At 35.9% G+C, this 24214-nt stretch overlaps 1 protein-coding gene and 2 non-coding genes across 3 annotated transcripts; 1 reads left to right on the forward strand and 2 right to left on the reverse strand.

Moving 5' to 3' along the window:
• Nucleotides 1–5250: 5250 nt before the first annotated feature.
• On the forward strand, nucleotides 5251–6105 carry LOC107947773 (uncharacterized). The gene is made up of 2 exons (XM_016882299.1): nucleotides 5251–5835; nucleotides 5953–6105. Exons 1-2 carry the CDS (start codon nucleotides 5251–5253, stop codon nucleotides 6103–6105), a joined length of 738 nt encoding a protein of 245 aa, XP_016737788.1.
• A 7336-nt stretch (nucleotides 6106–13441) lies between these two features.
• On the reverse strand, nucleotides 13442–13548 carry LOC121228478 (small nucleolar RNA R71). The gene has a single exon (XR_005926054.1). It is a non-coding gene; the product is annotated as a small nucleolar RNA R71 (small nucleolar RNA).
• A 5606-nt stretch (nucleotides 13549–19154) lies between these two features.
• Nucleotides 19155–19261, reverse strand: LOC121228798 (small nucleolar RNA R71). Its single transcript, XR_005926371.1, has one exon. It is a non-coding gene; the product is annotated as a small nucleolar RNA R71 (small nucleolar RNA).
• Between the last annotated feature and the right edge of the window lie 4953 nt (nucleotides 19262–24214).

The raw sequence follows: 24214 nt of genomic DNA on the forward strand, positions 1-24214 counted from the left end.
ATCTTATTTTTCTCGTCAGGTTCCGTGCAATCCCGAATGAAATGGTCTCACGAACCGCATCTATAATAGGCTCTGTTAATCTACTTACCCCAACATTCACCTACATGTCGTCTTCCACACTGTGGACATTCGGATTTTTCTTTCCGATTGTTGCCAACACTAGCAACCGAAGTAGCTCGAGAGTCCGTTGATGGTCGCTCCTTAATAGAAATTCCTGCAATCGTCTTTGATCTGTTATTATCGTCTCTGAACTTCTTTGTAGCCGAGAAAGAAGTTTTACCCATCGATATTTTATGAAAATTTCTAGCTTCAGTTTCAGCTTTCTTTTTCTCCTTTCCAAGCTCTTCAGCCTTGCAAGCTCGTTCAACCAGTGTTACAAATTCTTTTAGTTCTAAAATACCCACCAGTAGCTTTAAATCTTCATTCAATCCCTCCTCAAATCTTTTACACATGGCAACTTCATCAGCTACATACTCCCGAGCATATCGACTGAGCCTTACAAACTCACGCTCATATTCGGATACCGTCAAACGGCCTTGTTTAAGCTCTAAAAATTCTTTGCGCTTTTGATCAATAAATCGTTGACTAATATACTTTTTACAAAACTCCGTCTGAAAGAAGTCCCAAGTAACTCGTTCCTTTGGAACAATCAAAATCAGGGTTCTCCACCAATAGTAGGCCGAATCTCGTAATAAGGATATGGCACACTTTAGACACTCATCGGGTGTGCAAGATACCTTATAGAAAACACGGATGGTATTATCAAGCCAAAACTCAGCCCTTTCTGCGTCATTAGAAATGGTGGCTCGGAATTCCTCGGCCCCGCGTTTCCTAATCAGATCAACAGGAGGTTTACTCAGCCTCAAAGGATCGATAGTTGCTGGTATTGTAGGAACCAGAAGGGAATCATTTAGATTTGGGAATTGTTAAGCAACCGGGTTTTTTCGGGCATACTGTGCAACCCACTCGTTCATCATGGTAAAGAAGGCTTGTTTAGCCCCATCATCTTGATTACTCATAGATGGTTGAGGTTCGACAGGCGCGTTCCTTGCGCAGGAGTAGGCGCTACACTCTCAACATCATCCGCTAATGCTCTTACTGTATTGGATTCCATTTACTAATCAAAACAACAATTCCAACCATCAGAAGTCATCACACTATCAAATACTAGCATTATGGCATGTATTGTAGACTCACACGTGCTACGATAGTCCTAGGATCGACTAAACCATAGCTCTGATACCAATAAAATGTAACACCCCTAACCCGTATCCGTCGCCAGATTGGGGTTACAGAGTATTACTTGAACATAAGTACAATTCCGAACATCCTCATGTTAACACAATTCATACTCATATATATATATCATTAAAGTAACTAATTAAACTATTCAATGCTTAAAACAAAATTTACACATAATGTACTATTTTAAACTAAAACAAAAATCACATTAATTTTTTACTTATTCGACTGTGCAATTACCTATACAAACTTACTAATTTCGGTTAATTAACAAGCCACATAATTAAGCATATTTTTATTTTATAACCAAAACATATGTGCAAAGAATATTATATGCATATATATATATCTAGAAGTCATGCACTTATATATATATCATTGCCACGCCATGAACAAAAGCATACCAAAATTATACATTAATAGAACCCACAAATCATATACACATAATCACTCAATTTGATCAACTTATATTCGGCATTTGTACATTATAACATGTACAATCAATTTTTATAATTATAATTAAAGTACTAACATATACATTATACAACTTTCATAAACATTAAATCACTTTAAGTATACATACATTTATTATGCAAACCATACCAACAAAATCAATTCATATTCGAACATCCACGTATCTCGTTAACATTTTTAAACCATCAATAATCAAACCAAATTTAATTCATTCAAACATAACATAACCTATTAATCCATATCATTTCCGAATACAAGCACATAACATAACTTATAATCAACCATGGTATTCGACATAATAATCAAAATAAACTTAAACTAATATTCAACCAACATCGAACTCAAGCATAGCAATTAAGCCATTTTCTCATGGCCTTTATGTACAATGCTTTCAAAACAACAAATCTCCCAAACTATTATCCTATACATGCCATAATGTTAACTTAGGATTACTAAGAAGGGGTACCAAACATTGCAGATAGGTGTGATGACTCCGAGGATGGTTCCGAGCATGAAGCGGATCAAAAGAAATCTAAACAAGAGACAAGTAAGCACACTAAATGAGTTTTCAACTCAGTAAGTCGTAAGCCATATAATGCAAACAATTAACTGAATATGTCAATCTAGAAACTAGAAAGGTCCATAGCTTATAGAAATTATCAATTCAACTACTAGTCAAGTCTTACCATTAACTCAAAGTATCATATAACCGAATACCTTAATTCCTTCCTATAATATTTAACAACGATGAAATAGATGCATCCAAGTACCTATGATTCAATTTTCATGTCTCCAATCTCTTATTTTTATCAACAACTAATTTCGCTCACGTAATGCTCAAACAAGGAAATTCGCACCCATAGTACCATGTTAACCTGCACACATAGTGCCTTAGTAATTCACATACATATTGACATTTAAATCCGCACACATAGTGCTATACAAGTCCGCACACATAGTGCCATACAATTTCGCACACATAGTGCTATTCAAATTCGCACACATAGTACCGAAGTCAATTCTTTTTTAACAAAGTGATTTATTTAATTAACTACGTATAATCGGTCACATGCCTTTCAATCAAAAGAATACGTAAACGAGAGAAATTCTTTCACGATATGCATACCAATTATGTATATAATAACCAAGCTTAATGGATTTTAGACTTACTTTGTGTTGGATGAAACAGTTCTAATCGTCTACTCGATGTTCTTTGCTTTGCCCTTGCTTGAGTCCCCTCCTTTGGGTTCTTGAGCTAAAATAAATAAATTAATTAATTTAATTACATGGCTAGTTAGTTATATCCCATAACATTAATGATTTCATATCACAAGAATCACACGGCTAAAACTTGATTTTTTTATTTTTTATTTATTTTTCACCTTAGGCTTTAAAGCCATTCGGCTATTGATCACCTAAGACCACATTACTCTCTATAATCCAATCAATATTTCAATAAAACACCTATATATATATGTATATACGGTAACCACCCCTTGCTAATTACTCACATATATAAATATATCATATTCAACTATATCAATCCATGTATCTATCACATTCGGTTATAAGACATTCACCTAAATATCACATTCAACTATAATAATAGCCTTTATATACATATATTACTTTCAATAAATTCATAAACCTCATTAATGATAAATTCAATTTGACTTAATTGCTTAAAAACTTACCTTGGGTATTAACTTTTGATAAAACGATTACTCAACTAGCTTCGACTTCCCCCGATCCAAATCAACTCTCTTTTGATCTTGAGCTACTTAAAAGAAATTTAAACTTATTTAATTAATTAACTAACTCAATACACTAAAGAAATACTTAATTGGTTAATTTATGCAATTGCCCCTCTCATTTTATGCTTTAAACAAATCGGTCCAAAACATTTAAAACATCAAGCAATTATTATTATTATTATTTTCCAAGACACACTTAGGCCGAATGCTCTTCTAGTTCACAAGAGTCCTCCCAAATTTTTTTTTTGAAATTTAGTTACACAATTAATTAATTTACAATTAATCCTTAAATGCTAAAAATCATATAAAATTTCAACCCAAAATATATTCATCTAACACTTATAATTAAATTTGTACTATCAAACTCAAGGATTTCATAAATTCTATCAATGGCTAATTGCAAAATCTATAACCATTTCAAAAATTATCACTTGGGCTAGATAAACTACTTAACATCAATTCAAAATATGCAAAAATTATAAGAAAACCAACTCCAACATACCTTAGATTAGGCTTACATATAACCGAAAGTTTGAAGCTCTTTCTTTCTTCTTTTTTTTTCGGTAATATCTTGGATGAAGACATGCAAACCTTTTTCTTATTTCTTTATAATATTAATAACTTTACTAAATAAATTATTTTACACATATTTTCTTATTAATTCATTTTTATTTGGATTACTTAATCATTTGCTAACATAAAAGTTTATTTAATTAGACTTAGTGGAGAAACATCATTACTTGGCCAGCCACTTCATGCATTATGGGCATTTTGACATGCAAACCCAAGCTTTCACACTTTGTAGTTATTTGATCCTTATAATTTTACTATCATATTTTCCAAGTTTCTCAACTAAGTCCTTTCAAGAAAATTCACATTCCTAAGACTAAATTAAAACATTAAATTTTTCACACATACACTATCATACATAAAATATATGCAATTAAATTTAAAATAAATTTTTATGACTCGATTTTGTGGTCCTGAAACCACATTCCGACTAGGGTCAAGTTAGGGCTGTCACACCACTCTTCTGTCAAACTGCCTTAAATTACTATGTGGTTTATTTTTATTTTGGATTCCATTTGAGAGTTGTAATTTTGAGGACTTTCTAGACTATTTGGTTTTAATTGGTTATTTTTGGATTATTTTGACTATTTAATTACTTTGCTAAAATGTTTTATTAAAAACAACGGTTTTTACGCAAACAATGTTTTTCCTAAAAACACGACTATGATTTCAAACCAAAATGATTAAAGCTTCCACTGTAAATCAGATTTTTGGTAAATAAACTAGTAAAGCAATGTTTTCTAAAATAGAGGTAAGGCACGTGAGTTAGTTTACTGAAATGATGTTACAAGAAAACTTCATTTTCAAACCCATTCTATGTGACATCACTAGGTTCAGCCATAACGTCTAGGCCGGGTTTAGGGTGTTACATTTAATGGTATCAGAGTCAGGTTACAAAACTCAACTGTGAATTTTGGGTTCCAAATTTTTTTTTAAAAGAATTGGATTTAAAGTGATTTGAATAATTGAGGAAGTATGTGGTACACCGAGTCTCTAACGTCAATCCTGTAAGTACTTCTAAAACTGAGATAGTTTATTTTGAGAATACTGTAGATAGTGCTTTCTGAGACTTTACCAAGATAGTTAGAAAAAAAACGGAAACTTCTGAAAACACTTTTTAACTATTGATAAATTGTGCATAAAATATCTATTAATAAATATTGAAACTAATGCATAAATTTTTTAATGTAGATTAAATTCAAAATAAACAATGAGCGCCCGTGGAATTCGCGGATATGGTACTCGTGGCTGTGGTAGAGGCCGTAGGAGGGCTCGAGCTGAGTGTTCCTCTCTAGGCAGTATGCCGGATTTAGATAAGAGTAAGACACCAATATCACCTGCTACTAAGATCGGGTTTCAGAGTCGCTTAGCTGGGGATGACGCACTGTTCCAGGCCATACTGAGGATATTAGAGAGGGTCGCTAGACCCCATTCTAGAGCTAGGGGCCGAGGGTTGGCAATTAAAAGAATCCGATTCAATGGTGCTGAATTATTTAGGGGTGTCACTAGAGTCGACCCTAATATGGCCGAGTATTGGTTGAAGGCCACGGAGAGGATTATGGATGATCTAGACTGCACTCCTGAGCAGAAATTGAAGGGTGTCGTCTCTCTGTTTTACGATGAGGCTTACCAGTGGTGGCTGACGGTTGAGGAAGGCTTTCAGTCTAATCGATTGAGTTGGGGTTTCTTTAAGACCACTTTCGAGAGTAAGTATATGGATGCTAGTTATGTGGATGCTCGCAAGCGTGAGCTCATGAATCTTATGCAATGCAATAGATTTGTGGCCGAGTATGAGGCTAAATTTCTGAGATTTAGCTGCTACGCTTGAGGCGTGGTGTTGTCTGAGTACGAGAGGTGTATTTGATTTGAGGATGGGTTAAGAGGCAGTCTGAAGGTTCTGATTGCTGTACAGAGGGAGCGAGAGATTGCTGTTCTGGTAGAGAATACAAAAATTGCCGAGGATGTTAAGCGCGTGGAGCACCATAATAGGGATAGAGAGAGGGGTAAGAATAAGAAGGATTCAGAGCCCTTTAGTTCTGTTCCAAGGTCTAAGAAAAAGGCCTGATCTGATCGGCCAATTAGAGTGGGGATTCCTATTGCCCCTATCGAGATTCAGCCGTGTAGTAGCTGTGGTAAGAGCCATCCAGGCGAGTGTTGGAGGAGGATTAGGCTTGTTTGAGGTGTGGGTCATTGGAGCATTGTATCAGAGAGTGTCCATAGTGAGTAGATCAGATGCAAGCGTCAACACTAGGCAGAGGTGCTGGTTAGACTGAGGCGAGGCGGCCTGCACTTGTTTATGCTGCCCAACGCCAAGAGGACAGAGATGCCCCAGATGTCATCATTAATACGTTCTTAATTTCTGATGTACCTTATACTGCTTTGATAGATATAGGTTCTACGTACTTATACGTAGCTAGTACTGTATTTGAAACCTTGGGGGTTACTATTGAGAGCACTACTAATAAGATCACTATACTGAGTCCGTTGGGGCAGTCTGTCTGGGCTACTTGAAGATTGATCTTCGATCTAGGTATCAGCAGTTGAAGGTTAAGAAAGTTGATATGCATAAGACAATATTTAGGACTCGTTATGGACATTATGAGTTCCTAGTTATGCCTTTTGGGTTAGCGAATGCTCCGGTCGTATTCATGGATCTGGTGAATAGAGTGTTTCAGCCATATCTGGATAAGTTCGTTGTAGTCTTCATTGACGACATTCTAGTATACTCGAAGACTGAGGACGAGCATGATGAACATCTTAGGGTTGTGCTTCAAATATTGTGAGAAAAGTAGCTCTACGCTAAGTTGAGCAAGTGTGAATTCTGGTTACGAGAGGTAACTTTTCTAAGGCATGTGGTTTCTGCTGAGGGGATTCGTATGGATCCTCGAAAGATAGAGGCTATGCTTGATTGGAAACAACCTAAGAATGTATCTGAGATCTGTAGCTTTCTGGGTTTGGCGGGGTATTACCGACATTTTGTGGAGGGGTTCTCTTTTATTGCAGTTTTCTTACTAAGCTTCTGCGTAACGGTGTCCCTTTTTTCTAGATTGATGCTCAACAATCGAACTTTGAGAAGCTTAAGTCTGTTCTGACTCAGGCTCCTGTTCTGATACAGACTGAATCTGGAAAGGAGTTTGTGGTATACAGTGATATGTCGCACGTCAGTTTGAGATGTGTTCTGATGTAGGATGGTAAGGTTGTAGCATATGTGTCCTGTCAGCTTAAGACACATGAAGGGAACTATCCGATGCATGATCTCGAGTTGGCTGTAGTGGTCTTTGTGTTGAAAATATGGAGACACTATCTGTATGGTGAGAGGTGTATCATCTACATTGATCACAAAAGTCTCAAGTATCTCCTTACTCAGAAGGAGTTGAACCTTAGGCAGCGGCGATGGATTGAACTACTTAAAGATTATGACTGCACCATTTAGTATCATCCTAGTAAGGATAATATAGTAGTCGATGCGATGGATTGAACTACTTAAAGATTATGACTACACCATTGAGTATCATCCTAGTAAGGCTAATATAGTAGCCGATGCTCTAAGTCGTAGAGCAATGTTTGATCTAAGGGCGATGTTTACTCGCCTTAGTCTGTTTCATGATGGGAGTCTGTTAGCCGAGTTACAAGTTAAGCCGACTTGGATTGATTAGATTCGACATAAGCAGTTAGGGGATGAATCTCTGGGTTCGTGATTTCATCAGTTAAAGAGTGGTACTACTTCTGAGTTTGGGTTGAATAATGATGGGGTATTATGTTTTTGAGGATAGATCTGTGTATCAAATAATTCTGATCTAAGGTAGTCTATTCTGAGGGAGGTGCATAGTAGCCCTTATGCTATGCATCCTGGCAGCAATAAGATGTATCGCGACCTCCGTGAGTTGTACTAGTGGCCGAGTTTGAAGTAAGAGGTTACAAATTTTGTGGCTTGATGTCTGACATGCCAGCAGGTTAAGGTTGAGCACCAGTTTCCTTCGAGTTTGTTGCAGCCAGTTAAGATTCCCTTACGGAAATAGGAACGTGTGACAATGGACTTCGTTAGTGGGTTGCCCTTGACACCCACTAAGAAGGATTCTATTTGGGTCATCATGGATCGATTGACCAAGTCTGCTCACTTTATTTTAGTTCGGACAGACTATTTTCTACAGAAGTTAGCAAAGCTTTAATTTTTGAAATTGTGAGACTACATGAGGTGCCTGTTTCGATCATTTTTGATAGAGATCCTAGCTTCATATCTTGGTTTTGGAAGAAATTACACGAGGCTCTGGGTTTGAGATTGGACTTCAGTACTGCGTTCCATCCTCAGACCGATGGTCAATCTGAGAAGGTGATTCATATACTAGAGGATATGCTTTGGAGCTGTGTGATTGATTTCTAAGGTAGTTGGGAGGGTTATATGTCGCTAGCTGAGTTTGCCTACAATAATAGCTTCCAGTCTAGCATCCAAATGGCACCTTACGAGGCTTTATACGGTCGTAAGTGTTGCTCTATGTTATATTGGACTGAGTTAGCTGAACGACGAGTATTAGGTCCTGAATTGGTTTCTGAGACCGAAGATAAGGTTAGACTTATTCGGATTTGAAGAAATGTGATATTGAGTATTCTATGGGGGACTTTGTATTTCTTAAGGTCTCTCCATTGAAGAGGGTTCTAAGATTCGGTCGTAAAGGCAAATTGAGCCCTAGGTTCATTGGGTCGTATTAGATTTTGAAGCGTGTGAGACTGGTCGCTTATCAGTTAGAGCTACCTCCAGAGTTAGACCATATCCACGATGTGTTTCACGTCTTGATGTTGAGGCGGTATTGATATGACCCCACTCACGTTGTCTCTGTTGAGGAGATCGAGGTTAGACCAGACTTGACCTTTGAGGAGGAGCCAATTCAGGTTTTGGATCGCAATATTAAGGTTCTGAGGAGGAAGTCCATTCCCTTAGTGAAGGTTCTGTGGCAAAATCATGGCATTGAGGAGGCCACGTGGAAACCTAAGGACTCGATACGTCAGTAGTTTCCTCATCTGATCTGATCAAGTAAATTTCGAGGTCAAAATTTCTTTTAAGGGATAGAGTTGTAATGCCCTGACGTTCTTATGTTTTTTATTATAGGTATTTGGCACATCTATGTATCTACTTCAATGGTTAAGTGTACTGGATGTGTGTGAGAAGTCCCTAGTTGGAGCCTTACCTTTAGCAATTTTTGTTATTTTTGAATCTAAGCCTTATCTCTGTTCAGTGGGCTTTTTTTAATTGTCTGTAAAATCATATAAGAATGAGCCTGCTGGTTCGAGTGGTAAGGGAGTTGTTGTGTTAGAGGTCCTATGTTTGAATCTCTCCATGAGCGTTAATGCTAATCTTTTTGCTCCATTTCCTGATGGAGTCTTGAGGGAGTTGGATTCTGAGAAGTTGGATGTTAAAGGGTTAGTGGGGAGTAAAATAGGGGATTATATTATATTTTATTTTAATTTTAATTTTTCTTTCTCTCTCTTCCAGAAAAAAATTCCCCAAATTTCCTAACGTCAATTCTTTTTTCTCTCTGACGTTTTTCTTCCCTCCTCCTTTGTTGTCACTTTCAATTCTCGATTTCTTCTGCTTGTTACTGCCATTTTTCTAATCAATTATTACTTTTACGTTTTGGATCTTCAATCGGGTTGGTAAGTTAGCTTTCATTCATTACTTTGTTCTTGCAATGAGGACATTGCTTCCTTTTAAATGAGGGTAAGGCATAAATTGCTCAAATTTTAAAAATTTTCAAGTATGTTTCAATCATTTCTTTCATAAGTATGTTTTAATAAATGAATGTTTAGAGATATTTTTTTGTTAATGAGATAGTTTGTATGCAAGTATGAATGATGATTCTGTCTGAGTGAAAGTATGTTATCATGAAGAATGGAATGCTTGTATGATCTTAGCCTTCGTAATGTTTGCCATGAAAACTTAGTTTCTCTTGAGATTAGACATGCATGAAGGTTTATATCTTTAGAATTGACTAAATAACTTTCTTGAGGCGAAATCCTAGGAGATATAAAAATCTAAAATGATATAGACACTATTTCTTTGGATCGTTGGAGCCTTTTCAAGCCAACCCTATGATATTAGACCCTTGAAACCGTAATTTTAAGGTTAAAAGCCTGTTTATTTCATTGAGCCAACATTAGAAGCCACATTACCATATTTTTAAGTTATCCTAATTTTGTTCACCCATCTTAACTAAAGTTGTCTTGGTAATCAATGCTTGAGGAAATTTTCAAAAAGATGTATGTGCTCATGTAAAAAAAAAGAGACGAAGGAAGAATGAAGAAAAATTTGCTCAGTCTCCAAAAAGGAAAAAATGTATGAGCTTGAGTTCAAAATAAGTTTGGGGGTGTTGTAAAGGTTCACTTAAAGAAAAAGGCTGTATTACGAGAAATCCAAGACAAATTTAAAGGTTAAGATTTTGAAACTGAAATGTCTCATCTTTTAAAAATCCCTACCTTTAACCGAGCCCTATTAAAACCTTATAAAAGACCTATTGATTTGCTGATTACGTCACCTACATTAGTGGAGAGAAAGTACTAAGTTCAACATATGAAGATCATAAATAAGCCTTATGATTGTTTTCTTGATTGATAAGAAATTATGTTGAATGAAGAATGTTATCTATGGCTGTGGCATACATACAAACTACGATTCATGTTGGCATATTTTGAAATTTAGTATAAAATTCTATAAATTTTTACATATGAATTACTTGTTAATAAAGAAGATCTATGAACATGAGGTATTAATGCATGATTATGGGGCAAAGATGGATGCTGCTTACATAGTTAGTAATTTTACTTTAGCAAGACCTTTTTGCTGTGCATAAACATTACTCGGGACGAGCAATGATTTAAGTTTGGGGGTGTATAAACTAAAAAATACATAAGATGTTTCTTATGTAATTTTTCACCTTTTTACTTAAATTCGTTGTTAAAACTAAATAAGTATTTAATAAATTAATGAAATATGTGAAAATATGAAATTAGGACATAGAAATTATTAAAATGTGATTTTATGCTTTATTATATAGTTTTCATGCATAAAATGACTTATTTTATATTTATTTGAACATATTATATTTTTAAGACATAAAATGGGCCATGCATGATTAAATTAAATAATAGAATATAAAATTATATTTAATAAATAATTTTAAATATTTTATTAATAATTTAGGTTGTAATTAATTATTTAAATTGTATAAATTTTATTCCTTGGTCCTTTAACTTATTGATTTATTTTGGACAGCTCTGATAGCTTTGTTGGATTACAAAAACCGTCCAAATTAAAGACCAAGTCAACCCAAATTTAGCTACACATGGCTGTACACTTACCACTTTTTGGTTTAATTATACAAGGTCTTTGCATTGTTGAAGAAATTAGAGATTTGCCCACAGATTTAGATTGGACCGAGTCTCAGTCCTGAGTTATTATGGCATTTAAATTGCTTCAAAATCAAGCAAAAATCAGGTCAAATTCCACTAATTGTGGCTAGCCACTTATTGAAGAAGTGTGAAGAGACTAAACCCAGCTATTTTTAGCAAACTACACACCTCTCTTCTCGTATAAATAAGACCCTTTCATTCCCTCATTCATCATCCCTCATCCGTCATCATTCTCTCTTCTCTCTCAATTCTCTTAGCAGTTTTCATTTCCCACGCCTAGCATCATCTTTTCATAGAGATTTTAGCAATTAAATCCTTTTAAAGAGCCCTTTGTCGACCACCTTGGAGAGCCATCAGCAAAGGAGCAAAGTGAAGAAGCGAAAGAGCCTCGTCAGTCAGAGTCTTGGGTGACAGTCACTTTGATTTGGGTTTAATCTTTCTTTTCTTTAATTTAATCTGAAAATGTTTTCTATGTGTTTTTTGTTCTTGTTTACAACAATGTTAGTTTAATTTTATTTAAGCTAGGATGATTGCTTTGATTAAATAATATTTTTTTGGTTCATGCTTATAATATTTGTGCCTCAATCGATTATGTTTTCAATTAAAATCAAGTCTGTATTTCATTTATACGTGATTGAAATGCACCTGAATTAGCTGAGCAATTCTAACTAGACGACGGATAGTGGATGCATAATTGAAATGTGCATACTTAATTTAGATCCTAACCCAATTAAATTGCAGGTTGCATAACAAATCTAACCAAGCTCTGTTATCTGCATAGTTTTTAGATTTGTGTGATTAAACTGTTTCAAACCTAACACGTCCCTGTTACCTCACACGAATGCTAAGAAACCTTTAGTAAATAAGGATCAGTAAAATGCTTATTTCCTAAGTAAAGGATTCCGAAAGGACCTAATGTGGTTTCCAAACTCATGAAAGATCGAGTTGCCATGGAATGTTTTTCCGAATGTTATTAAGCATGTTGATAATAAATTGAGTTTAATTAAAGTAATTGTCCTAGTTTATTTATGTTATAATTGTTGCAAATTATGTTTAATTTTTCTAAAATCTATTTCATTCATATAATTTGCATACTTAGGATAATTTGCATTAGGGATCATTACATTTAACTTAATATATTTAATTTTAATAATCACTTCTCAACCATATTGTGTTTTTATTTACCAAGCTGTTAGTATAATTTTACAATTAAGTGATTTAACACAAATACAATCGTTGTGGAGACGGTAACTTGATACTTACTTATTACTTGTTAATGACTGTGTACACTTGCACAAACCTACGCGTTACAAGTTTTTGGCACCGTTGCCGGAGATTGTTAACTGTTGCCATAGTCATTTTTTGTGAAATTTATTTACTTCTAATTTGGTTTGTTTCTAACATTACTAACTTATTCTTTTTAATTTTGTGATTTTCTTTTCAGGTGTTTATGAGAATAGATCAGATTATCGATTTTCCCCTGTAGACCCTGAAATTGAGTGAACTTTCAGACAAAGAAGACGTGAACGAACAACTCAAAGACAAGTCGAGATGGACCTTGGAAATTAAAATCAATACTAAGGTAATGAAGCTGATCATGTATGAATCCCATCCTCATTGCCGATGATAGGGATCGAAGCATCAAACAATATGCTGTGCCACTTTTCATTGAGTTAAATCCAGGAATTAGAAGGTCAGATATTGAGGCAACCCAATTTGAATTGAAACCAGTGATGTTTCAAATGCTCCAAATGGTGGGCTAATTTAGTGGTATGCCCATGGAATATCCACATCTTTACCTTTAATTGTTTATGGAGGTGAGTGATTCATTCAAGATAGCCGGCGTGATTGAAGATGCACTGAGGTTGAAGTTATTTCTGTACTAGTTGCGAGATCGAGTACGAGCATGGCTCAATTCATTGCCACTAAGTTCCATATCTACATGGAAATAAGTAGCAGAGAGATTTTTGGTTAAGTATTTTTCGCCTAGCAAAAACGTTAAGTTGAGGAACAAGATAGCAACTTTCCAACAATTAGATGACAAGTCTTTGTATGAGGCTTGAGAGCGATTCAAGGAGTTACTTCTTAAGTGTCCTCATCATGGGATTTCTCATTGTATCCAGCTGGAGACATTCTATAATGGTCTCAATGCACATACAAGATTGATGGTAGATGCTTCTACGAATGGTGCAATTTTGTCTAAGTCTTATAATGAGGCTTATGAGATCATCGAGAGGATCGCGAGTAATAACTATCAATAGCCAACAAATCAAACGGCTTCAGGAAGACGTGTAGCCAGAGTTCATGAAGTTGATGCCTTCACTTTGTTATCAACTCAGGTATCATCTATTTCCTCTATGTTAAAAAATTTTACCACTAATAGTGCTAATAATTTTGCAGCTCAACCACCAAGTCCGTTTGAAATAGTTTCCTGTGTGTACTGTGGGGAAGGTCATTCTTTTGAGAATTGCCCATCAAACCCGAGTCAGTGTACTATGTGGGGAACCAACATCAAAATAGGAGTGGACAAGGACCTTAGCCCAACTTTCACAATCCTTCATGGTTTAATCGTCCTAACTTTTCTTGGATCAACCAAGGAAATGGACCGAACAACAACTTATTGCAGCATAAACCCAACCAATCTCAAGGGTTTAATTAGCAAGCTCCAAAACCACCTTAAGCTGAGGCATCAAATAGTTTGGAGAACTTGTTGAAAGCATATATGGCAAATAATGACGCTTTGATCCAAAGCCAAGCAGCAACATTGAAAAAATTGAAAAACCAAATGGGTCAGTTAGCTACGGAGCTTCATAATAGACCGTAAGGAACCTTTCCAAGTGATACTGAGAATCCAAGAAATTTGGGTAAAGAACATATCAAGGTAGCGGCATTGCGAAGTGGTAAAATTTTGGAACCCCGATTGATTGATGTTGAAGATAAGCCCGTTGAGAAGAATCAACCAGCTATTGAAATTCCTACACCAAAAGAGTCAAAATCTGCAAAGACTGACAAGGTAAATCCTAACTTATTGAATTCAGATACTTTAACATCTTCTTTGGATATAGATTTACCTACTCAGAAGAGTTATCCGATTCAACCGAAAGTTTTATCACCTTCATATCCAAAAAGATTGCAGCAACACAAGCAAAAATAGGAGGTGAAATTTAAGAAGTTTTTGGATGTTCTGTAACAGTTACACATCAATATTCTGTTGGTAGAGGCTTTAGAATAAATGCCGAATTATGTGAAGTTTATGAAGGATATACTGTCCAAGAAGAAACGATTGAGTAAGTATGAGACTGTTGCCTTGACAAAGGAGTGTAGTGCATTCTTGTAGAACAAACTGCCACCGAAATTGAAAGACCTAGGAAGCTTTACTATACCCTGTAACATTGGTGAATCTTACAGTGGTAAAGCTTTGTGTGATTTAGGAGCGAGTATCAATTTGATGCCTAAGTCTATTTTCAAGATGCTAGGGATAGGTGAAGTAAGACCTACAACTGTGATGCTTTAGCTAGCAGATCTATCTTTAGCATATCCCGAAGGAAAGATCGAGGATGTTCTGGTAAGAGTTGATAAATTTATTTTCCCTGCTAATTTCATTGTCTTAGATTTTGAAGCAGATAAGGAAGTGTCGATCATCCTTGGGAGACCTTTCTTAGCCACGGGAAGCACGTTAATTAATGTAGAGAAAGGTAAACTCACCATACGAGTTCAAGACGATCAGGTAACCTTTAACATTCTTAAAGCGATGAAATTTCCTGATTTGACAGAAGAGTGTTTAGTTATGGAAAAGATAGAAACCTTGGTTTCTATGGAAAGTAATTTTGAAGAAGATCCATTAGAGAAAGCCTTAGATCTTGACCTTTGGAGGATGAAGAAGGTGAAGAAAACATGGCTTTGATTGAAGCCAATCTGAGAAATTTTATTCAATCTACACGGTTTGAACCATTGGAGTTAGAAGTTAGAGAATTTGTGCAACCCAAGTTGTCAATTGAAGAACCATCTAAACTTGAACTAAAGGTACTTCCTTCCCATTTGAAATATGTTTATTTAGGTGACTGTTCCACTTTGCCTATGATTATTTCAACAGAACTAATGAAAGATCAAGAGGAGCAACTAATTGCTATTCTAAAGAAATTTAAGAAAGCAATTGGTTGGACCATATCTGATATTCGAGGTATAAGTTCTACTTTTTGCATGCAAAAAATTATTTTAGAAGAAGGTGAAAGAGCTCGATTTGATGCTCAATCCTATTATAAAAGAAGTTGTGAGAAAGGAAGTGATCAAATAGTTAAATGCAAGAATCATCTATCCTATTTCAGATAGTTCGTGGGTAAGTCCGGTGCAGTGTGTGCCGAAGAAAGGTGGAATCACGATTGTTGAAAATGAGCGTAATAAGTTGATTCCAATGAGAACTATTACTGGTTGGAGAATCTGTATTGATTATAGACAATTGCGTAAAGCCACTCGAAAGGACCATTTTCTGTTGCCTTTTATGGATCAGATGTTAGATCATTGGCAGGTAATGAATTTTATTGTTTTTTAGATGGCTATTCGGGATATAACCAAATAGTTGTAGTTCTAGAGGACTAACATAAAACAACCTTACTTGTCCATACAATACGTTTGCTTTTAGGTGAATGACTTTTGGTTTATGCAATGCACCTGCAACATTTTAACGATGCATGATGGCAATATTCACTGATATGGTTGAAAATTTTGTTGAGATTTTCATGGATGATTTTTCTGTTTTTGGTAACAGTTATGATATTTGTTTGAGTAATTTGGCTAAGGTACTGAAGAGATGCGAAGAGAGGAATCTTGTCATTAACTGGGAAAAATGTCATTTTATGGTTAAGGAAGGGATTGTCTTAGGGCATAAAATCTCAAACAGAGGAATTGAAGTCAATAAAGTAAAGGTGAACGTAATTGAAAGATTACTGACCCCAAATAATTCAAAGGAGTTAGAAGTTTCTTAGGCTATACCGATTTTTACTGAAGGTTTATTAAAGATTTCTCGAAAATTTTTAAACCATTGTGTTTGTTGTTAGAGAAAGATACAGTGCTTGATTTCAACAAAGCTTTTGAAGATCTAAAAAACTGGTTAATCTTAGCCCCAATAATCTTTACACCTGATTGAAGCTCACCTTTTGAGTTGATGTGCGATGCAAGTGATTATGTCGTTGGAGCTGTGATGGGTCAAAGAAGAAACAAAGTGTTTCACCCTATTTACTATGCAGGTAGAACTTTGACGGGAGCCCAACTCAATTATACGGTAACTGAAAAGGAACTCTTTGCTATAGTTTTTCTTTTGACAAATTCTGCTCATATCTTATAGGTACCATAGTTACAGTATTTACTGACCATGCAACCATTAAATACTTGCTTATAAAGAAAGATGCGAAACCGAGGCTAATTTGTTGGATACTTTTACTCCAAGAATTTGACCTTGAGATCCAAGACAGAAAATGTGTTGAAAATCAAATAGCTGATCATCTGTCAAAGTTGGAACAAGATGAGGTAATTCGATCATGTGTGCCTATCAACGAGAATTTCTCAGATGAAAATTTATTTTAGGTAAGTCGAATTCATGAAACACCTTGGTTTGCTGATTTTGCAAATTATCTTGCATGTGGAATAATTCCTCGAGAAATGAAATACCTGATAAACCGTAAATTATACATATTTTTACCTCATGTTTAATGCATTTCGTGGATGATTTCTCATTAGAATTGGTGAATTCAATGCTCCTAATGCTTTAATTTCATGTTTTATACTTAGAAAAGCATAGAAGAGTGAAAGGAATGAGAAACGGGCCAAAAATAGAGAAAATGGGCCAAAGTACGAAATCAACATGGCCTGGACCACCTCACACGAGCAGACCATACGGCCATGTCAATTTGGCAAGCTCGAACACGGGCTGAAGTAATCGAACATGGGCATGTGCCACGGACGTGTCCCTGTCGAGCCCAAGTTGAGTCCAATTCGAAAAAGGCTAATTTAGAGAGCTTCTAGGCATTCCAAAACCTATAAATACACCCTAGAAGAGGAGAAAAGGGGGACACAGAGTGGGGAGTAAGGAATTACTCTAAGGAAGCCGATTGATTCATCTCAGAAGCTGGATTCATCATCAAGACTGAAGATCTCTCCTCAATTCCCCTTCAGGAGTTTTGGGTTTTCTTTATTTTTTGTATTCTTTATTATTTTGAGATGTTTTCTTATTTAGTTATGAACTAAATCCCCTAAATAACTAAGGGGAATGAAACCTAAGACGAATCTTGTTATTATTTTCTGAATTGTACGATAAATATTTAACTTGTTCTTAATTATGTGTTCTTAACTCTTGTTTTGATATCCCAGGATACTGATTCAAGATAAGCTCTTATTCAGAGGAGGAATAGACCCTGGCTAAGAGTACATTTATCATAATTAAGCGGAGTTGATTGCGCGCCTAGACATAGGGTGACAAGATTTTACCGGATTAGGATGAAACCTAATAAGGGAATCCATAGATCGAGTTAATGCAACCCTAGAGTGTTAATTAGAGAAAAGTCTCGTTTATTCAATCTAGGGATTAGACGTTATTAGTCTTGAATAGGGATAATAACATAACTTAGGGATCTCTACGGAACAAGTTGAATGAATAAATCATCCGATTCGGAGCCAGAATAACAAGTAAAGTCTGGATGGATTTTTCCTTAGGTATTGTCTTAAGTTAATCGATTTTCCCCAAAAGCAATTCCCCAATTCTTTTCCTTGTGAGTTCTTAGTTCAGATAATTAGTTAATTAAAACAAAACCCCATTATTCTTAGGCTAGATAATAAAAAGATAGTCATTACTAGTACTTTTAGTTCCTTTGGGTTCAACAATTCAGTCTTGCTAAAACTATACTACTGTTCGATAGGTACACTTGCCTACATCGTGATAATAGTTAGTCCAAGAACGAGTAATTATAAATATTTAAAACTTATCACGAAATAACGAGATCAAGTTTTTGGCGCCATTGCCGCAGAATTAAGATATTAGGAACGCTTAATTTTTATTACTTTAGCCATTTATTTTTCTTGCAATTTAATTTAATTTTATTATTATTTATTAACTTACTTTTTCCTTCTCTTGGCAGGTTTTCATAGTTTATGATTAGAAGAAACCCGTCAGGGCCATTACTTTTTGACGAAGAAATTGATCGCACAGTACGTAGAAACCAAAGAGAAATAAGGCGAAGCTTAAGATACACAGAGAACGAGCAAGAAGACAATACTCAACCCCCAACCGAAGAGATATCTGAAAACCAAGGCAATCAGCTACCTCCTACAATCGCGTTTAATCAAAATCCTGCTCCACGCACTATGTATGATTATGCTAAACCTTCTTTAACAGGAACTGAATCTAGCATAGTTATACCTGCTGTAGCTGCAAATACTTTTGAATTAAAACCTAACACTATTCAGATGATACAACAATTTGTTCAGTTTGATGGTTTGCAGGATGAATATCCCAACACTCATTTAGCAAACTTTCTGGAATTTTGCGATACATATAAAATCAATAGAGTTTCTGATGATGCCATTCGTCTTCATTTGTTTCCCTTTTCATTGAGGAACAAAGCTAAACAGTGGTTGAACTCGTTACCACGACGCTCAATTACTACTTGGGAACAAATGACTGAAAATTTTTTACTAAAACATTTTCCACCGGCTAAAATGGCTAAATTATGCAATGATATCTCTTCTTTTGTGAAGATGGATTTAGAAACACTCTACGATGCATGGGAGAGATATAAGGACCTTTTGAGAAGGTTCCCTCACCATGGGTTACCGCTTTGGCTCCAAGTACAAACATTTCACAATGGTCTGAATCCTTCGACTCAGCAAATGGTTGACGCAGCGGTGCGCGGAACCATCAATAATAAAACACCGAAAGATGCCTATGAGTTTATAGAAGAGATGTCACTGAATAACTATCAGTGGCAAGTCATGATGACAAAGCCAACGAAAATAGCCAGTGTTTATAACGTCGATTCGGTCACCATGCTCTCTAATCAGGTAGAACTCTTGAATAAAAAGATTGATGGTTTTCTTAATTCTTCACAGGTTCACCCAGTAATGCAGTGCGAAGCAAGTAGCGGTGGAACAAACCATTTAGAATACCAACCTTATGGCCACAACATGGATAACGAGCAATTAAATTACATGGGTAATAATCCTCGACCTCAAAACAATCCATGCAGTAACACTTATAATGCAGGTTGGAGGAACCACCCCAATTTCTCGTGGGGCGGTCAAGGAAATCAAAGACCACAACATCCTCTGGGCTACCAAAAACCACCTTACCAACAGGAAAGGAAGCCAACCCTTGAAGAGATGCTCTCAAAATTCATATCAGTGTCAAAAACTCATTTTCAGAACACTGAGACAGCACTTAAAAATCAACAAGCGTCAATCAAAGGGCTCGAGACTTAGATAGGCCAGCTTTCCAAACTAATCTCCAAATGACCACAAGGTAGTTTGCCAAGTAATACCGAACCTAACCTAAGGGAACAGCTCAACGCAATTAATATTCAAGATGACGAATGAGTCGTTGAGCCTGAACAAGAACCGAGGCAAGAAATTATGGTAAGCAAAGGTCAAGGTGAGGTAGATTATAATAAAAATAAACCAGTGACTGTAGAATATAAACCTCGTGTGCCATACCTGTGACTGTAGAAATTATGGTTTCGGGACCACGAAACCAAGTCTTATAAAAAAATTAAAGTATATATTCTGTGTTTATGATGTGCGTAAATGCTTGTGTGATAGTTCCATACTTTAATTTGGTCAGTGTATGTGAAATTTATTAGTAGGGACTTATGTGAGACAATTTAGAAATATGCTAGGCAAGTGTTAAAGAGGCCTATTAATATATGTGGGAAAGTGCTTGTCCTTGCATGTCAAATTAGCCAAATTAAAGTATAGTGGCCGGCCATGCTATGGGTGGAAACATGTCACAAACATGTTATGTTAGTGATGTATGTTAGGAAAAATAAAATAAGGAGCATGGTAATAAAATAATGAAAGGGAATATGATGAAAATAAAGAAAAAAAAGTGTCCATCCTTTTTCATTTCTTTTGGCCGAAAGTTCTAAGGAAGAAGGAAGGAGCTCTTGCTTCATGTTTGGCTTGGAAGAGGATGAGGAGGAGGTTCGGTCATACTTGTGTCTAGGATAAGGTATGTTTGATGTTGTTCCATGAGACTCATGCATGTTTTTAGTTGTTAGCTTGAGTTCTAACTAGCCCATGGTTCAAATCTTTGCTATGTCATGGAGATGATATTCGGCTAAGGTGGATTGGTGTTGATGTCATTTCCATGCTAAAAGTGAAGCTTTGTAATGATGCATGTGATGGTGGATTGATGACTCTTGAATCTTCTTTTTAGCATTTTTGAGTGAGACATTAAGTTCTTTGTTTAACCATGACCAAAATTGAAATGGTATGGTGTTGTGATGCATTCGGCCATGGTAGGAAGTAAAAGAGAAATGTGGTTGTTGTTCACGTTATTTAGATGAGAAATGGTAGTAAGGTGAAGTGCAAATGTTAGTGCTTGATTTACTAGTGTGTATATGTGTATTAGCCGAGTTTTGAATTTGAAACAAAATGGTATGTAGTCAATACAAGTAACCATATTTGTAGGAAGTATTAAGCATATACTCGGCCTCAACCTAGACATGTATATTCGGCCACATGAGATAGGTTGGTGTTGCATGTGTTCGGTTAGAGGCAAGCATATTGATGCTTTTATCTTGGCTTAGATAATCGGCTAAAAGAGAGTGTGGGCTAAAATGTTGAGTTTGATTCATGATTTCCATATATATATGTGACTTTAATGCCTAATGTATATATGGGCTAAGTACCTTGAGGTTCTCTTTTGATGTTCAAATGAATTGTGTTAAATTGCTTAATGTGATTAAAAATGCGCATGACCATTGTGTATTTGAGCTAAAAGGTGGCCATATGACCTATCAAGCTCCTTGTCATATTCGACCATAAGCTAGCATAATGAGACTTTAATAAGTTAAATTTGTTTGAATTAGCTCAAGAGCTTAGAGGACCACAGTTGGATAAGGGAAAGGAAAAAGTTATCGAATAGCCGCCGAAAACGTTCGACCACATTCGAGGTAAGTTTTCGAGCAATGAGACTTAGTTTATGATTTGATTAAGTCATAATGTATGTGCATAGAGATCGTGTTATAAAGCAAACTAAACCATGCTGTTTGTATGTGGCTAGTGAGCGGAAATGGGAATGCTTAATACGTGACTTGTGTTTGAACTCTAATTGTGAAAATGAAATTAGATGTGTCATGATTTATTGATATGTGCATGAATGTTCGGATGATAACCGGGCTAAGTCCCGAGAGCATTTAAGCTAGTGGCTAATTTCGGGCTAAGTCCCAAAGGCATTTGTGCGAGCTACTAATTCCGGGCTAAGTCCCGAAGGCATTTGTGCGAGTTATTATACCGGGCTAAGTCCCGAAGGCATTTGTGCAAGTTACTATAACCGGGCTAAGTCTCGAAGGCATTTGAGCTAGTGGCTATATTCGGCTAAACTCCGAAGGTACTTGGTTTGGGAACGAGTGATCTTGCTATAATAATTTAAATTGATACGCTCGTAAAACCCAACGATGAGGTACGTTTCGTATATGCATTAGGGTGGTGATTCCGTTTAAATAATATTCGCTCAGTAAATTAATGAGCTTCCGGCCTTGGCTAAGTTGATCTTTTGTGTATGAATATAAGGATTGGTAATGTGAAGTAAGTATGATATTGAGAATTTGTGCATATGAGATTATCCGTTTAGCCATATGATTGCTATACTTTGGTTGTGTCTAATTTCATGGCTCAAACTTACTAAGCATTAAATGCTTACTCCGTTTCTTTGATTCTCTGTTTTATAGATTTTGGGTTCGTCAGCTATCGGACTCGGGATTATTGAAGTCGAAGTCTCCCACACTATCAAAGCCCCTTTTTGGTACACTTTTGGTTGAACTTTGAAATGGCATGTATAGGACTACCCTTTTTGTTGTTGGTCATGGACCCTTTGGTTTTGTATAAATTTGGATAGCCATGTGAAAATGGCTTATATACACTTTGAGCTTAATATTATAATCGTCTTGTATGATGTTCATTAAGAGGTATGGAAATTTTTGGGAACGATTAGCCATTGGAATGGTTAATCATGATCATATTTTGTGCTATATATGCTAAAGGGCTAGTTGAATCATGGAAACTATGTAATAGGTAAAGTTTACCCTAAAGGCTGATGCTGGCAGCAGCAGTGATGTGGATGTGAAAAATCACTAAAAATAGTAAGAATGGAATTAAATAGTGAATAAATTATGTAATCGAACCTTGATGAGTCTATTTTCATAGAAAAGTAACAGAACGGTCATATAAACAGTATATTATGAGATGTTAAAGTTTTCGTGAAACAGGGCCAGGACGGTTTCTGGATTCCTTGTTCCAACTTTGGAAATTCATTATAAATTAACCAGAGATAATTAGAAGTCATACCTTACATGTATAGATTCCTTGTTGAGTCTAGTTTCATTAGAAATAAACAGAATCAGTATTGAAGCCCTGTACAGGGAGATATCCAAGTCGTAATGCACAAAGGTCAGTGTAGTCGAACCCTGAAACAGGGGGGACTTTAACTAATAAACTGCACTAATTGGCTTGACCAAAAATTCTAGAAAAAAATTTGTAGATGAAAATATGAGTCTAGTTTCAGGAAAAATTTACAAAACTGGTTTTCGAGTTTTGAAACTCAAGATATGATTTTTAAGACGACAGTGATGCAGTAACCAGCTTGTCTGGAAAATTTTCAAATGGACTGTGAAAATAAATGTATTATGTCTGTTAGCATCTCGTGATCGACTTCGGCAACGGTCTCAGGTACGGGGTGTTACAATACCCCAATGCGACAAGGAAAGACCGCTCAGATGAATAATTTGGTAAATTCCTTAAACTCTTAAAAAAATTACATATTAACTTACCGTTTATTGAAGCTCTATCGCAGATGCCAAACACAATGAAATTTTTAAAGGAGCTTTTAGCAAATAAGTGAAAGTTGGACGAGGCGTCACATGTGGAGCTGAACGCAGTTTGCTCGGCAATTCTCCAAAATAAATTACCCAACAAACTAAAAGACCTAGGGAGTTTTACGATTCCTTGCTTAATTGGTAGTTTAGATGTTAATTATGCATTGGCTGATCTAGGGGCTAGTATCAACGTCATGCCTTACAAAATGTTTAAGCAACTAGGTCTCGGGAAACCCAAACAGACTAGGATGAGCATTCAATTAGCAGATAAAACTATAAGATTCCCTAGAGGTATTATTGAAGATGTGCTAGTTAAAATCGATAAATTTATATTTTCTGTTGATTTTATTGTTTTAGACATAGAAGAGGATAGCAACACTCTTTTAATTCTAGGAAGGCCCTTTTTAGCAACTGCTAAAACCATCATTGATGTTGGCACAGGTGAACTTACACTCCGAGTGGGAGACGAAACAATCACCCTTCAAGCTCACAATTCTGGCAACACATCAGGAATTGACCTGTTCATGAAGTTGAAGACTACAAATCGAGGAACTCGATGAATGGCGGACGCACAAACCAGGAACACCTGACAAACTGAAACTACACCAAAACAAGCTCGATACCTCTCAAAATCAACTTAAGGTTGGTGATAAGGTCTTATTAGATGTCGTAGATCCTCATATTGTCACTACCACA

The sequence above is a fragment of the Gossypium hirsutum genome, chromosome A04 (assembly GCF_007990345.1).
Source record: "Gossypium hirsutum isolate 1008001.06 chromosome A04, Gossypium_hirsutum_v2.1, whole genome shotgun sequence".
NCBI classification, from domain to species: Eukaryota; Viridiplantae; Streptophyta; class Magnoliopsida; order Malvales; family Malvaceae; genus Gossypium; species Gossypium hirsutum.